The sequence below is a fragment of the Numenius arquata genome, chromosome 7, assembly GCF_964106895.1.
Source record: "Numenius arquata chromosome 7, bNumArq3.hap1.1, whole genome shotgun sequence".
NCBI classification, from domain to species: Eukaryota; Metazoa; Chordata; class Aves; order Charadriiformes; family Scolopacidae; genus Numenius; species Numenius arquata.
Genome location: NC_133582.1, coordinates 29,622,722 through 29,637,407, shown reverse-complemented (window position 1 = coordinate 29,637,407; position 14,686 = coordinate 29,622,722). Strand labels below are relative to the sequence as shown.

Below are 14,686 nucleotides of genomic sequence, written 5' to 3'. Positions count from 1 at the left end.
GGCAACCACTGAAAAGAGTCTGGCTCCCTCCTCCTTCAACCCACCCTTTAGGTACTTGTAAGCATTGATAAGGTCTCCCCTCAGCCTTCTCTTCTCCAGGCTAAAGAGTCCCAGCTCTCTCAGCCTTTCTTCGTAAGGGAGATGCTTCAATCCTTGAATCATCCTCATTGCCCTTCGCTGGACTCTTTCCAGTGGTTCCCTATCCCTCTTGAATTGGGGAGCCCAGAACTGGATGCAGTATTCCAGTGGTGGCCTCACCAGTGCAGAGTAGAGGGGGAGAATGACTTCCCTCGACCTACTAGCCACGCTCTTCCCTATGCAGCTCAGGATCTTTCCAGCACATTTCTGATGCCCTTTGGCTTTGGCCTAATCCCTCAGTCGTAGATCAGGACTGACTGTTTTCAAACAGTACAAGCTAAAACCAAAGAACAGACTCCTGACCTGAAAAGCCAAGTACCAGGGAACGACAGCATGAGGACACAGCAGGCAGATGGGCTCAGGGTAAGAAGCAAAAAAAAGCAGCACCTGACTATGAGGAAGTATTTTTTTTAGGTGCAGTGAAAAGGTATTTCAGGATAAGGAGACAGGCAAATGGTTCGCTGATATTTATGGACTGTCCCATTTCTAAGGAAGAAAATGCAGACGGAGCACATTTGAAAAAAATAAAAATATAAAAAAAAACAGCTGGAAATTGCTTTCTGTAACAAATTCAAAGCACATTATAAGCACCTTTCTTTCTGTGTGACATACAATAGCTATTTTGTAATTCTCCCCCTTAAGAAAACAGAAGTGTTTCAGCATCTTCTATATAATTTAATAGCAATTTATGTGCCTGCTATGGTAAGAGAGAGGCTGGTTTTCCAGGAAAAGTGAAAAATTCTACAGCTTTTTCACATCTTTGTCACGGGTCCTACCGACTTATGAATAGGACCCAGTTTCCACCCCCTATTAATTTTGACTGTATTTTCCTCTGAAGAGAGTGTTTGTTTCTCTTCAGGACTGAATTATTTGAAAATCCTTACGAGTTTTCTAATTAAAAACTGCATCCTTCAGTAATGATTGCTAATTATCTCAGAAAGTGTCGTCGGCAGCTCAGGCAGGCAATGGGAAGTCACCATGGTGCCCCCAGGCTGGTGCAGGCCAAGGCAAGGATGGAGTGTGGAAGAGCTGTGGGACCATTTGCCCGCTGTCACATCTTGGTGAGGAGCACTGGGCTGGGCTCTCAAAACATCCTGGAGCCCACACAGAGACCTCGCTCTGCCCTGGTCTCCTCACCGCTCCTGTGTGCGAGCGGTTGGGCTCTGCAGCGTGAGCCAGCTGGAAGCAGTGAGTCCTTGGCATCACTGAGCTGCTGCTCATCTCTGGCACTGCCAGGGTCTTCTGGAGCCGTGTTCCTGCATCCCTGATGTGGTGCCAGCTGGACAGCCCAGTGAGCCCTCGCTCTCCTGGCTCCTCCAGCTACCTCTGCATCTGCCAGGCTGGTCGACCCAGAGCAATCTGGTAGCCTGTGCCTTTCTGGATCCCTCTGCCCCCTTCCTATACTGATTTCTTGGGGAGCGCTAAAATCTAAAGCAAAATCCACGCCCGACAGCCAGCCAAGTAATCTCAATGTAACCACACAGACACCAAAGTTTTAAGCAGGAAACATATTTGGATTTCGAAAGTTTGCCACAGCACACATCCAGGGGGACAGCTGAATGCCTCAGCATTTCTCCCACATCCAGCCCCTTCTGAAAGCCTGGAGCTTCTGTAGTGTACCCCTGGAAAAGCCCAGGACGCATGGCCTGCCCAGCACACCCCCGGGTCATGGAGTTCAGTGCAGGAGAAACAGCAGCTGGGTTATCCTACTCAAATTCCCCACTGCTGAAGGTGGTGTCCCTTCGCTGGTGGCCGGTCTAACCCTCAATTCAATGGGCATTCAATGGGAAAGGGGGAAAGGCTGTTTTGGCAGGAGCAAGAACTCGGCTAAACACTTGGCTGCTATGCTGAGGACGACACCTGGAACCATGTTTCAGTTGTGCTTCTCCTGTGTTTTCGCCCATTTCATACTTTGTTGCCTTCCATAACTGCTTGTCTGGCTCTTCCTAGCAGATTTCTGAAACTATTTGGGTCAATAATCGCCCAAGTCAAGAGACTGCTGCATGAGATTCTCAAAGAACTAAGCCCTATAATTGTTAAAACCTAAGGAAAGGTTTTAGGTAACTTATTCTATACTTGGTCACAGAAAAGTACTGAACCCCCACAGGCCCCCAGTTAATTGCATAATTGTTAATACCTCCTTTGTCTAAAAATAATGCTTGAGCCATCTTCTATGTCTAAATTACTGTTGAAACTGGATGGACTTTTGTTAGCCAAGAGAAACAAATGGAAAATTACACTTTTGGTGAAGAGAGACAGCATTAGGTTTCAATTAGGGTTCAGTGCAGCAGGGAAATGGGGAAGGCACTTTGAAAATGCTGAGACAAAACCTATTCATGATCCATTCCTTCTTGTTGGATCCTGGGCTGCATACCACAAGTGATAACGCACTACTCTAGTCCAGCAATTCTCGAGGCATAATTCTGGTATCGATAATATTTGCAAAAATCAATCCCCTATTTCTGAGCTAGATTATCACTGAGAAAAAGGTTCTAAACACCAAATTTACTTTTCACCAGTGACGATGGTGGTTTTTCTGCCCAGAGATCCTAACTGGTGTGATGAACCGACCTCACAGCTTCACTTGTGGCTCTTGCACCAGCCTTGCTGGGAAGCAAAAGCAGACGGCTGCTGAGTTGCAGCACAGACATTAGGCAAAAACACTCCTGGGGTCAGAGTGAAACAGGAAAATCTACATTTTCAGGCTACGTTACTGTTGTCTCCTTAGAAAACAGTAATTTACATGTCAATAAAGAAAATATTTACATGCGGAGCTTACAAATATTACCATGTTGGCCCAACCTACTGATACAGCAGCCTTCTGCTCTTTAGGAGACAGTCACTTGAGTCGTTGTGAAGGGCGGTATTTAACCCTGTCACAGGGCCATGCAAAGCACAAACCCATGACAGCCAAGGTCCTGAGTTGACTGAGGTATCCCTGATGAGGCCAATATCACAACAGAAACCAGCAGCACTAGGGTTTTGCCCCCATCCTGTCCTCAGAGGCACGGATGGTCACAGACTGATCTCCAGACCTGGGTCGTGGTATCCCATCGCCAGGTCAGGAAAGCTGCTCACGCTGCTTTCCGAAAGCCTGAAAATATCCCCTGGCAGGTGACTTCAGAATTCCAAGCAGATATAACACTCGCATGGGGTTTTAATAAGGCTTGATTTTAGCTTACATAAGTACAAGGCATGGAATTATAATGCATATTCCAAACACAACAGCAAGATGATAGTAAAGGGCTCACAAGTTATAAAGAAGCTTGTAAGGCTTCCTCAGAAAATGGGTAATCAGACGGTTGCCAGATCATAAACTAATTTCCCTATCCTCACTTGGCTGTCGAGCAAATAAAACGGTAGAAGTATCTAACAGCACGTACTTTATTAATGTGCTATCTTCAGCATATTTCAAAGAACGGTAGCACAATGTCTGTGGCCTTGGAGAGAGGCAAAGGAGAAATATTTCCTTTCATTTTTAGCACCGTCCTTTCTTCTTTCATTGGTGAGCCCAATTACAGAGCCATGATGAGACTATAAATTCTTAATACTGCTCCCCTGGCAATTTGTAGCTTGTGCAGCATTTTCTTAGGTAGAACCATAATATGGCAGCAATAACATTTTCACCAGCACAAGCGCAAATGGATCATGTCCTATATATTCTGGCTGAGCAGGCGAAGTCTCAAGAAATTAATTCAGTCCACGAGCAACTTCTCACAACCTACTAATATAAAAGCCTACATCATAAAAATGCAATACATAGAGACCAGCTTAGCTTGATTACTTCTTTTTACTGCCTTAAATTCCAATAGCTGAAGCTGGAAAGAACTGGACTCCTAAAACGGCAAGTAAGAAACATTTACTGGATGTTGCATTAAAGAGCGGATGTACCATAAAACATGTGTGGAATTAGTTCTTGGGCCAGTTACCTCTTCCTCTTTGAGATAACTGCTGGTACAATTCTGGATGCAAGGTACCAGAACAAAAGGTCTATATTTAGGAGAGTTGTGTTGTCACAGGAATCCCATCTACCGTCCCTACCTCCCCCTCCAAGCTCTCTAGCCCCCAGAGTGTGTAAGCACAGGGCAGACAAGGGATATGTAAATCACACAGCATTGCTTTGTCCAGCCATACTATACAAAAACACTACTACCAGCTCACTCCCTCCTTCTCTCAAATGAAAGTATTGCTCCATCAGATGAGAGATGTTCACTGTGCTCAACGCTGCCGGGCTGCTTGTTCCTAAGTCCATCATCCTAGTTTCTTGCTCTGCTCTGAATTTTAGTTTGTATTTCTGCACCTGCAGTAAAATCTCTCCATAGCTCAAACAAGCACATCTGCAAATACGTGGCATGGAGTGATTAGGAACGATGAAACCGAGCATACGAGCACCCTGGTCTTGGTGCGGGGCTGAGATCCACAGACAGCCCAGAACAATGTTAGGTTGGTGATTTACTGAGACTGTAAAGAAACATATACTTTTTCTCCCTAGACCCCATCACTTGCTGCTGATCATAGATGTGGCTCAAATGGAGTCTTAGAGGCCATATAATAAAATCTCATTGACAATACCCTTTTTTTGCTCCTGACAAGCATGTTCAAAGAAAGAGTAAGTGTGACAGAGCGCATTCCCTGGATCTCTCTTTCACCAGACAGAACAGCATTTACCTTAAAGGTAGTCCACCAGTTGTGGACTACCCTAATGGATCTCTGACCCGGGCACAGTCTGGCACCGTCTCCTGCTACAGCTGGCAGCCAGCATCAGATGCCTCACAGCCAAGGGCGAGTGCAAGACCTCCTCACTAGCCAGGTACTGGATACTCACAAGTTTCAACCTAGTCTTTAGTAACTAGAAGTTGTATTAAGTCCTTTCCAATTACATCCCAAACGTGTTTTCTAGCAGCTGGGATTTGCATTAGGTAAGATGTCAAACCAGTCAAACCAGTGTCTGTGTCAAACCAGTGGTAGTAAATGCACAAACGTCCACAAGTAGTTGGGCAAATGAAACACTTTCAATCCCCATTCTCAATTTTCTGCTAGTTCAGCTGCCAGCTCATTTATCTTTGCAGTGCAACTACCTGTGTTCAGTGACCCAGTCACGCTGCTGACTACTGCCCCTGAACAAAAGTCATGAGATAACACAGCGAAGAGCAGATCGCACTAAAAAAAGAGTGAGATCGTGGCTTAATAACAAAAAGCAGCCAGAGTCCCCTTCCCAATACCTTTTGATAACATGTATCACACTGGTACCTAGTTCATGCACAAGCCATCCCTTTGTGTTCAGCCTTAGAAAAGCAGTTAGTAGAAGAGCCCCTAAAGGAGCTGCCAAGGTGATAGACAGATTCTACTGTCCTTAATTAAGCTACTTTAGTGCTGCCTTTATTTGTGCTATTTACAAGAGCAGACTGAGTGATGGTATGAATAAGACAAAAGGTAAGAATTAGTTTAACAAATGCCAGGAATGCAAAATGGTAGAGGAGAGGTACGAAGACAGGCTTAGCCCACCTGGTTATGGCAGCACAGCTTCAAGTCATGAAAACAGACATACAAACAAGAAGTCTCACAGTTTCTGCAGTCAGCATCATCTTATCAGTATCAGGTGCTAGTCACCCGGCATCCCAGCAGCTCTGGAAGGAAGACTTCAAAAGGAGAGCGGAATGGAATTTGGGGGAAGGATGAAATTCTTGTGAGTTTCTCCTTGAGTCGGGTTCCCAAGTGTGGCAACAACAAGGTAAATGTTTGTTTGTCAACTCAGTTAACTGCATTTCGTATCACTCCCACTTATTTATTTTTAGTTTATTGCATTAGAAGCAAGGATATTAATCTTGCTCTGTGCAAGAGATCTTACATTTCCTTCTATGACATTTGAAAGTATTGCTTTTAGTTTAATAACACATTTTTATTCTCAGCATGTTGCCTCCTCCCTGCCAATATTTCAGCTTCATCACTAATTCATGAACCATCACTCTGGTGAGAATCGGCTCTAGACTGAGAAAAAGAATTACTACATTTATTTGTCTCTCGGTTTATAAAAGATACTTTTCTCTTTAATAAGAGGGGGTTTTATTCTGAAAAATGATCCTAAATGAGATTTACATTTGTACAGTCAATAGAGAATTTGATGCATATATTATAGACCTAAACTAGGTAAAAGGGTATTATATCAAAGGCTGGTTGGTCTTCATTTACATGCAGGAAAGTCTGCAGTGGGTTTTTCAAAGCACGGTGGAGAGCACACAGCATCCACTGACACATTGAAATACCTTTAGAAAATATGTCTTTCCATGAAAAGAAATCAGAACAAACCATACCCAAAACCCCCCTTCTATGACAGGAAACGTAATGAGCAAGATAAGGGTAAATAAAGCTATAACTGCAACACAAAGGAAGTTATTTGGGGTGGAGCTGTCTCTTTGCTGCATCTATTGCCAGGAGATAGCTGGGATACTGCTACTATAAAATTAAGTGTAATTGTCCCTGGACGATATCTTTCTCAAATAGAATCCAGTATTATTCCTTCTGCTCTCTAATTCTGCAATGGCTGTTTGACAGACCTGGTTTCCTGAGGCTCTCCTGTTCATTTTATACTTTCTGATAAGACATGAGAGCAACCCTTCCCAGAGAGCAGCTCAGCATCACCTTTCTCTCTCCTTCATAACCATTCAACCCCAGAGATCCCAGGGCCCCTTCTGACCTTAATAATGCAAATTATTTCTTGAAGAGAATTACAGACACTTTTGACGAGACGGAATTAAAAAAGTAATATGCCCAACACTCCCAAATATGAGACTTTGACCAGACAAGACAATAAAATAGAAGAAAAAAATTCCTTCTCCTATACCTGACATTCAGAGAGAAGCATATGGTGATACAGCAGCAAGTTATTGAAAGATCTTTTATATACCAAACTGCAAAAAACCCCACGACTACAAATTATAATCTGCTTCTCTTGAGAGGGTAAAATACCTCTAATTTAGTTTGCATTCCCCTGCCAGGGTTATTAGTGCCTCTTCTGCTACGTTTAGATAAGTTCTGCATGGGAGAAGACTAACAAAAATTCTTCTATCTTCAGAGTTTATCTCTGTTCCAAGCAACATTAGTGGAAGGAAGATCAATTATCCACTAACTATAAGACATCAAGGTTATCCTAAAAATACATCAACTGTGTCACATACCTAAGAAAGATTGTCCCCAAGACAGGAGTATTTAAGAGGATCTTTACAGAAACTAGATAAATGAAAGACAGTCATGAGAAGAAACACAGGTTTTATAAGATGGCTTCACAGCGACCTTGAGCTCGTCAGAGGTTTGTAAAGTTTATACCACAAAACTGAGCAGACTTGGGAGAAATTTGTGACAAAGTCTTCCTGCGTTATTGCAGTACACCACTAGTTTTATGGGCCAGAGCATGAAGGTGACTATAATTCATTTGTTAGAGGCAAAACATTTGAGGCTCAGGATTTGAGAAAGCTTTAGATGCTTCACTACCTACCACAGCAGTAGATTTAATTAACATATCACAAAACATGGTAAACTGAATGTGCTGCTTACAACGAGGTGGTGATGAAGAGTGGGAGAAACTGGCACAAGTAAGAGGAAAAAATAATTTGGATGGAAAAATGAGTAATTGTGGAGCTCCCACACAGAAGCACCCCAGATGTGCTGCGGAATTTCAGATCTTTTCATTATGGAAACCCATCTATGATCAACCAAGGGGAGAAGGCTCATTCCTTACAGCACCAGGAGCAGCTGTGGTTGTCCTGGCTGCATGATACCGAAGAGAAGAACAAGCCATGCAAGGGCTGTTTGTTTGTTTTGATATGTGTTTTTTGGGGGGGTTGACATGTGGCACATGTTTTACCCAACCTTCTAATAGAGTTTAACAGATTCCAGGATGATACTGAGTGTCTTTAACAAAGACCACAGATTGTTCCTAGAAGGAGGTGGAAAGGTGAGAATAAACAAGGAGGCTCCTGCTACTGAGGAATAATATTATCCGATGGATATCTGAACAGCTGTGGTTCAATCACATCTATAATAATGAGAATATATGAGTGACCTGAAAGACACTACAAATACAAAACAGTAATTAGACTGGTAGCACACCTAAACAGACAATGTGATGTCAGTAGTGCAGCTGGCGTGCTTCAACCTGGGGAATATTTACAGGATCAGGCTCTTCCATTTTCACTGTGATGGCATATGAAAACCATACGTGAGCTGACTAGAGATAAACACAGTTCCTGTGCAAGAGAGCACAGGATCCTGAGACTATACAGTAAAACAAATGCCACAATATTGCTGAAAGAACATCAGCGGACCTTGAAATATGCTGAAAGTTGGGATAGCATACACAACTGCATTGTGTTCTGCAACATCTATGAGAGGACCATGTATTCCCAAGTCATTGGCTTCAGTGAGTGCACACGTACCATTCTGCCCCAGTACACAGATTATTAAATAAGACTTACCTTGTTCACACCATCTGCCATCGCTTGCAGTGTTAGTTCTCTAGGTCCATCCACAGTCTTTCCATTATCAGTTGGTCCCCAGCTGGCACTATATATATCTATTACTTGAGGCATATGACTGATAGAGGAAGCCTCAATAATGTCTGTCATAAATGGCTGGTCGAGCATTCGAATACCTGTAGATTTAATCAACATAAACATGGATTATACATTACCCAGCACAAGATGAAATGTCAGCACCTGGAGAAGTCCCCCAGTCCCAGGTATTTTAATTCATCACCAGTATCACCCACTCAGTAATTCCACACTCGCCGTTCACACCTCACCAGGGTGCGCTGACCCAGCAGGATGGCAGCACTTAAACACCCAGCGACAGCAATGCAGCGTGGCGCAGAAGGAGAAAGCACTTTATGGTTAGTTTTCTAATTACAGAGTATTTTTTCATCTACTATTTGAAAATACTTTTAAAACAGTAGTATTCAGCAATCTCAGCATTTAAATAATACTAATAGTACTTAAAATAATATTTCGTAACAACTAGGGAAAAGGATTAAGGCCCCCCCAACTCTAATTTATATTCAGTGATGCGTTGACACTTCATTAGTTTTTCAAGTAATTTTTCTGTTTATTTTGGTTCTTCTCCAGAATTTAATCAGAGAGGGGAAACACACTACACAACAATTTCCTGGAAAAATATCATTGTGTCAACATGCAATCACAGTAGCAAAATATGGCCAGTATTTGGAGAAAAAAGCAAACTAAAACCTGCTTCCTTTAACCCATGCTGTAATGGAAAACAAGTTAGAGCTTAAACAACACAACCCTAGGACATGCCAACTCAATAAAACCTCAAAGTGTTGGCCCTAAGCAAGTCAGAGTGTGACAAAGAGAGCAGTGCAAGCCCTCACATCCATCCTGCCCCATACATAGGACAGTTTCACCGACAGCCAACGTCTCCGTGGCCTTTGGGTGAGACCTGAGTAACCAGGGACACGTTCCAACTGCCATCCGTAGCCTTGAGTCGAAGTTCAGTTTTTCCCAACAGTTTTAGGACACAGATGGGACAGAAATCAATACCACAGAGCCAAACAGTGTAATGGCAACAAATACCCTAATTTATTCAATACAAAATCCACGTGCCAAATGCAAGGCTGGAAAAAGTAGTATAAACTTCAAACAGAAACCAGACCAAGGCTGGATATTCCTGACCTGCTAATTCAAGCTACAAATTATGAAGTCAAACTCAACAAGTGAGAAATCTCTTCTTGTAAAATGCAGATCTGCACTGAAATCACAGAATTAATTATTGACCTCAGGGAGGTGGGGGAACAACAGGCAGAGCCAAGCCATCTGGTTTGACTTTAGGGCCAAAAAAAAAGAGGTACAAGAAGCAAAACACACAATGCCCCAGATCCTTGGCTACCAACTCCAGTTCCACCTGCACACATGGACCTTGAATTATATCAGCAGCAGAATCTCAGCTCTAATGAATTCCACGTTCCCACTGACCACAGGGTGGTGCTACAGGTGCACGCTGTCCTCAGGCAGGAAAGGCTGGCACTTCTCAAAATTGTGGGGGTTTTGCTACTAAGTGGACAAGCATAGAAGATTATTTGTAGGCTTTTGGTCATCAGAAAAGACCTTCACCTCTTGATTTTTAAGCAATATGCTTGAAGTTGTAGAGTTATACTAATGATAAAGATAAGGTCCGCCCAAAATCCCATGCCTCAATTCACACACCTCTAAAAGAAGTTATTGCCAGAATGAAAATAAGTAATGTCCCATCTCTGGAGGGGACACTACTATTACTGAAGAAAGGGGACATGCACTAGAGCTGCCTGGCCAGTTACTAACTCTCAATGATATCTCTTGGGGTAACGGCTTAGCACACATTGCTTGGTGCCCTTCTATAGCAGAGACTCAGCTCTCGATCAAAGAGTCGATAGGTGAAACGTAGCCTTCTCCAGACTCTCCTGACACTGCGGTGAAACAGGGACTGGCCAAGCAGAGCAGAGCTGCCCGTGCACACACTCTGTCAACCACTCCCAGGAAGCAGTGGGTGCATCCACACTGAAGTTTTAGTGTGGACTGGGGAATGAAATGAAATTCATCATCATCTATCTCTGCTTGCTGGGCCTTGGTTCTCATCATGGAATAGTCTTAGAGGGGGGGAAACTGGATTTCTTTAGATTAAACTAAGCTGACATATGCTGTCCAAGCACCTAACTCACTCCAATCCCTGTATTCACCCTACCAGTGCAGTGAGGGCTAGTTAGAAGTAAAAACACCCAGTACGCCTGTGGTGTGAATGCTGGGTGCTAGGCACCACCCACTTCATTCTGTGCATCTGCTTCTACCACTCTGCATTGCTTGTTAAAATAGAGGAAACCAGTGACTGCAGAGATTTACAGCACTGCAGGGCCTGCCCTGTGAGAGCCTAAAGAGCAAGAGTAGCACAGGATTTGCCTTTTCAAGGGCAGTTTTCTAAGTGCAGCAGGAATTTATATTTTACCTCCTCCAAAATGAGATTTGTCACAAATGATTCTACAATGCAGGGAAGAAGCATTGAAAATCAGTATACAAAAAAGAATTGGCATAAGAAGCAGACGAGCTGTTCCTCTGCTATGTTACTAAAGAGGCTATATAAGGCCCTCAATTGAAAAGGCAAAGCCATGGAGAAATTCCTCTCCCCGGCTACTGTAAAAAGTAATAAACACATGGCCCAGTGCCAACCCACCGTCCTGTCCTGGGCAATGCTCCCTGTCTCTGCAGAAGCTCTGCCTGAGGCACAGTCACGTAAGGACCATTTATACCTCAAACTGATAACCGTACCTGCCACCTTGGAGTTGTAGGCAACTCCCACGCCGCATATGTTGTTGTTGGCAGCAGCAGACACCTCTCCTGCACACCTTGTCCCATGGCTGCAAAAGGGAAGACAGAGACACCGTGTGAACCCCAGCGAATGTGTGTGCTCAATTGAGCTGGATCACCGTGATCTTGGATTGGCTCCACAATCGGCTCCCAGCCCTTCGGAGGAAAACTGTTCCACGGCAAAGTGTTGAGTGCAGGACCTGGGTATCTGGATGAGCTCATTCCTTCCTGAAGCAGGAGATAATCAACTTCCCCTCTGCAGTACAGGCGATGCTTGTGCTAAAGTTAACATGCATACTTAGCTTCATTTAGTTGTAAAGTTATTCACACCTTTTAACTGTCACACAGGTTCTGCCTTGTTACCAACTATTAGCCAGTAGAAACAGGCCCTTCACAGACCAGTATAAAAAAAATAAGATCAATAAATATCAATAAAAATAAAATCAATATTAACTCCTTGAATTTTGTAACTTGACAGTGCGACACCCATTATTTTGAACTCCACAGAACAAAGGCTGGTTGCCTTTTTGCTGTTAAAACACATATCAGGAGCGTATTCCTGCCCACAAAAGAAATGCTATGGGAAGAGGTGGGTGCAGTATCAAGCTGGAGCGGCAGAAGGGAGCCACAGAGGTCACTGAACTCCTCGGCAGCAGAGCTGTGGCCTGGCCAGCTAGTCCCAAAGCTGGCCAGACCCAAGGCACGTGCACCCCTCTCCCCCAGTGCCTAATTCCCAGGAGAGCTGACAAGGTGCTCCAGCTGTCAGCTTACAGAGCTGCAGCTTTTTGCTCAAGTGGGAAACGTCTCTGCTCTGACAGAGAGGTCTGGGTTCGGGCTGACACATGGCATTTCAAGAACACTTGGCATCTCTGAAGTGCTTTACAGCTCTTAACAGAGAGCCTTTAACTGGCAGTGGTCCTGAGGCAGACCTGCAGGAAGGCAGATTACATTTTCCTTTCTCCTAATTCATCACAGAAATTAAACCACATAGACGACAAATATGGGCAGGATAATCCAGTTTTTAAAAAATAGCACAGCAGCAGAGAAACTCATGAAACCTGTGCTGCTGTCAGGTTTCTTTACATTTAAGATGTTGAATCAATATGAATCCATCCTATTGCTCACATCAATCCATTCTGTGCGTTAAAACTGGCATTGCTCCTACAGCACGCTAAGGATCTGTGCAATTAGCAGTGCTGTATTATAAAGGCTATACAAAGTCCCAGACGAACCATCCTGGGAGGCAGCAGAATTGGTTTGTTTTAATCATCTTTTTTCTCTCGCTCTCCCCCTTTAAGCACCTCTGGCAAAGGTGAGTGCAACATTAATAAAGGGGTGGGAAGCAACGCATTCTTCTTCCTGCTGTACTTGGGAGAACATATTTTTAAAGGCAGCTCCACAAAAGAAAATGACTGGCCTTGACTCTGGCCTTGAATCTACACAGTGTCTTGATCATGAAGATCTCATGCAAGTTCCTTTTACAAAGTGGGCAGAGAGCAATACAGATTTCCTACTCAGCTGCTGGAGAAATTTCTTTCAACAATCCAGCAGATTTTCCCTCATGCCCTTGTTCAAGGAACTATGAAAAAAAATATACTGTTGCTAGGCATTCATTATCTAGTCACCTGTGGGATAGCTACAAGCCACAGAGCAGAATAAATGGCTTTGTTAAAAAATTGTCTTGACTGATGCTGGGGCACAAAAAATCAGAGACACTGCCAGGTGAGCTCTTTCTCTCAGAGGGGAAAAAAGTATTAGGACCTTTCTGGTTTTATCCGAAGATCCTCTCCCCCACCTCACCCTCCCAGGGCGCCAGCCCACATGATGGAAACTGCAAGCAGACCTGTTCCAGCAGCTCAGGGTTTAGACACTCTGCTGCTGACCCGAGAAAAAAAAATCATATGTGAGTTAGTGCAAATGCATTTGGTTGAATTATTAATGGCAAACAGCAAACTTTTCCAATTTAGCCCCATTTGCTGTTCATGTATCATTGATAAATCCGCTGTGGTTTCTATGAAGCGACCCATGTTATGGGCATGAATCACAACTTTTCTCTCCAGCATTCACCTCTTCACTATTATTTCAATGTTTAAAATAAGGGGAAAGAAAACAATTAAGAATATTTCCACCTATGAAAAAGTTACTTCAAAAGTAAACTATGTATTAGAATGCAGAGCAAGTTATCCATAAACATTATATAAATGCAAACATTTTGCATGAACACTCATGAGAACCTAGGTGGGAGAGAGTGATCCAACTGAAAGTCAGTTTTGTCTTCAGCTGGTTTAAATAACACATACTGTGTCCAGCTCTGGAGTCCTCAGCACAGGAAGGACATGGACCTGTTGGAGTGGGTCCAGAGGAGGGCCACAAAGATGCTCAGAGGGCTGGAGCCCCTCTGCTGTGAGGACAGGCTGAGAGAGTTGGGTTTGTTCAGCCTGGAGAAGAAGAGGCTCTGGGGAGACCTTACAGCCCCTTCCAGTACCTAAAGGGGCCTACAGGAGAGATGGGGAGGGACTCCTGATCAGGGAGCGGAGCGACAGGACAAGGAGTAATGGTTTTAAACTGAAAGAGGGGAGATTTAGATTAGATACCAGGAAGAAATTCTTTGCTGTGAGGGTGGTGAGACACTGACCCAGGTTGCCCAGAGAAGCCGTGGCTGCCCCATCCCTGGAAGTGTTAAGGCCAGGCTGGATGGGGCTTTGATCAACCTGGTCTAGTGGGAGGTGTCCCTGCCCAGGGCAGGGGGTTGGAACTAGGTAACCTTTAAGGTTACTTCTAGTCTTCTAACTAACCATTCCATGATTCTATGATTCCTTTTCATCTGCTTTGAAATGCTTCTGCAGACAGCAAAGGACAGGATCCATCCTTCCTAACTTCAGCTGTTGGCAGGGAAGGGCTATGCAGAGCTGCAGTCTCAATTGCTGGGACGATCTGCCTATCTCCATCACTTAGTTGCTGGCACTGGGCAGCAGTTAAATATGCAAAGCTCAGAGGGACACATTTGTGGGGCAAATGCCACCCCCTTTTGACTCACATGACATTTTCAGCTTCTAAGCATTCGAGTGTTTCCCTAAGGGAAAGCGTTCCCCTGCTCTGGGGAACTCTGCCTGCATCCAAACCTGCCAAGAACCAGAAGCAGTGCTGTGGCTCTTCCCTGACTCTTGTGTCCTAACACTGCAGGTAGAAAAGAGCTGCTAAATGTG

The 14,686-nt window shown here is 44.0% G+C and overlaps 1 protein-coding gene across 1 annotated transcript in view; it reads right to left on the bottom strand.

The window, feature by feature from the left end:
- Positions 1-14,686, bottom strand: part of PCSK2 (proprotein convertase subtilisin/kexin type 2) — a 104,751-nt gene that overhangs the window by 12,281 nt on the left and 77,784 nt on the right. The window contains exons 7-8 of the mRNA XM_074150234.1: positions 11,442-11,530; positions 8,610-8,785 (exon numbers count right to left, since the gene is read on the bottom strand). Of these exons, the coding sequence (XP_074006335.1) occupies positions 8,610-8,785; positions 11,442-11,530 (265 nt within the window). The remainder of the gene's footprint in view (positions 1-8,609; positions 8,786-11,441; positions 11,531-14,686) is intronic.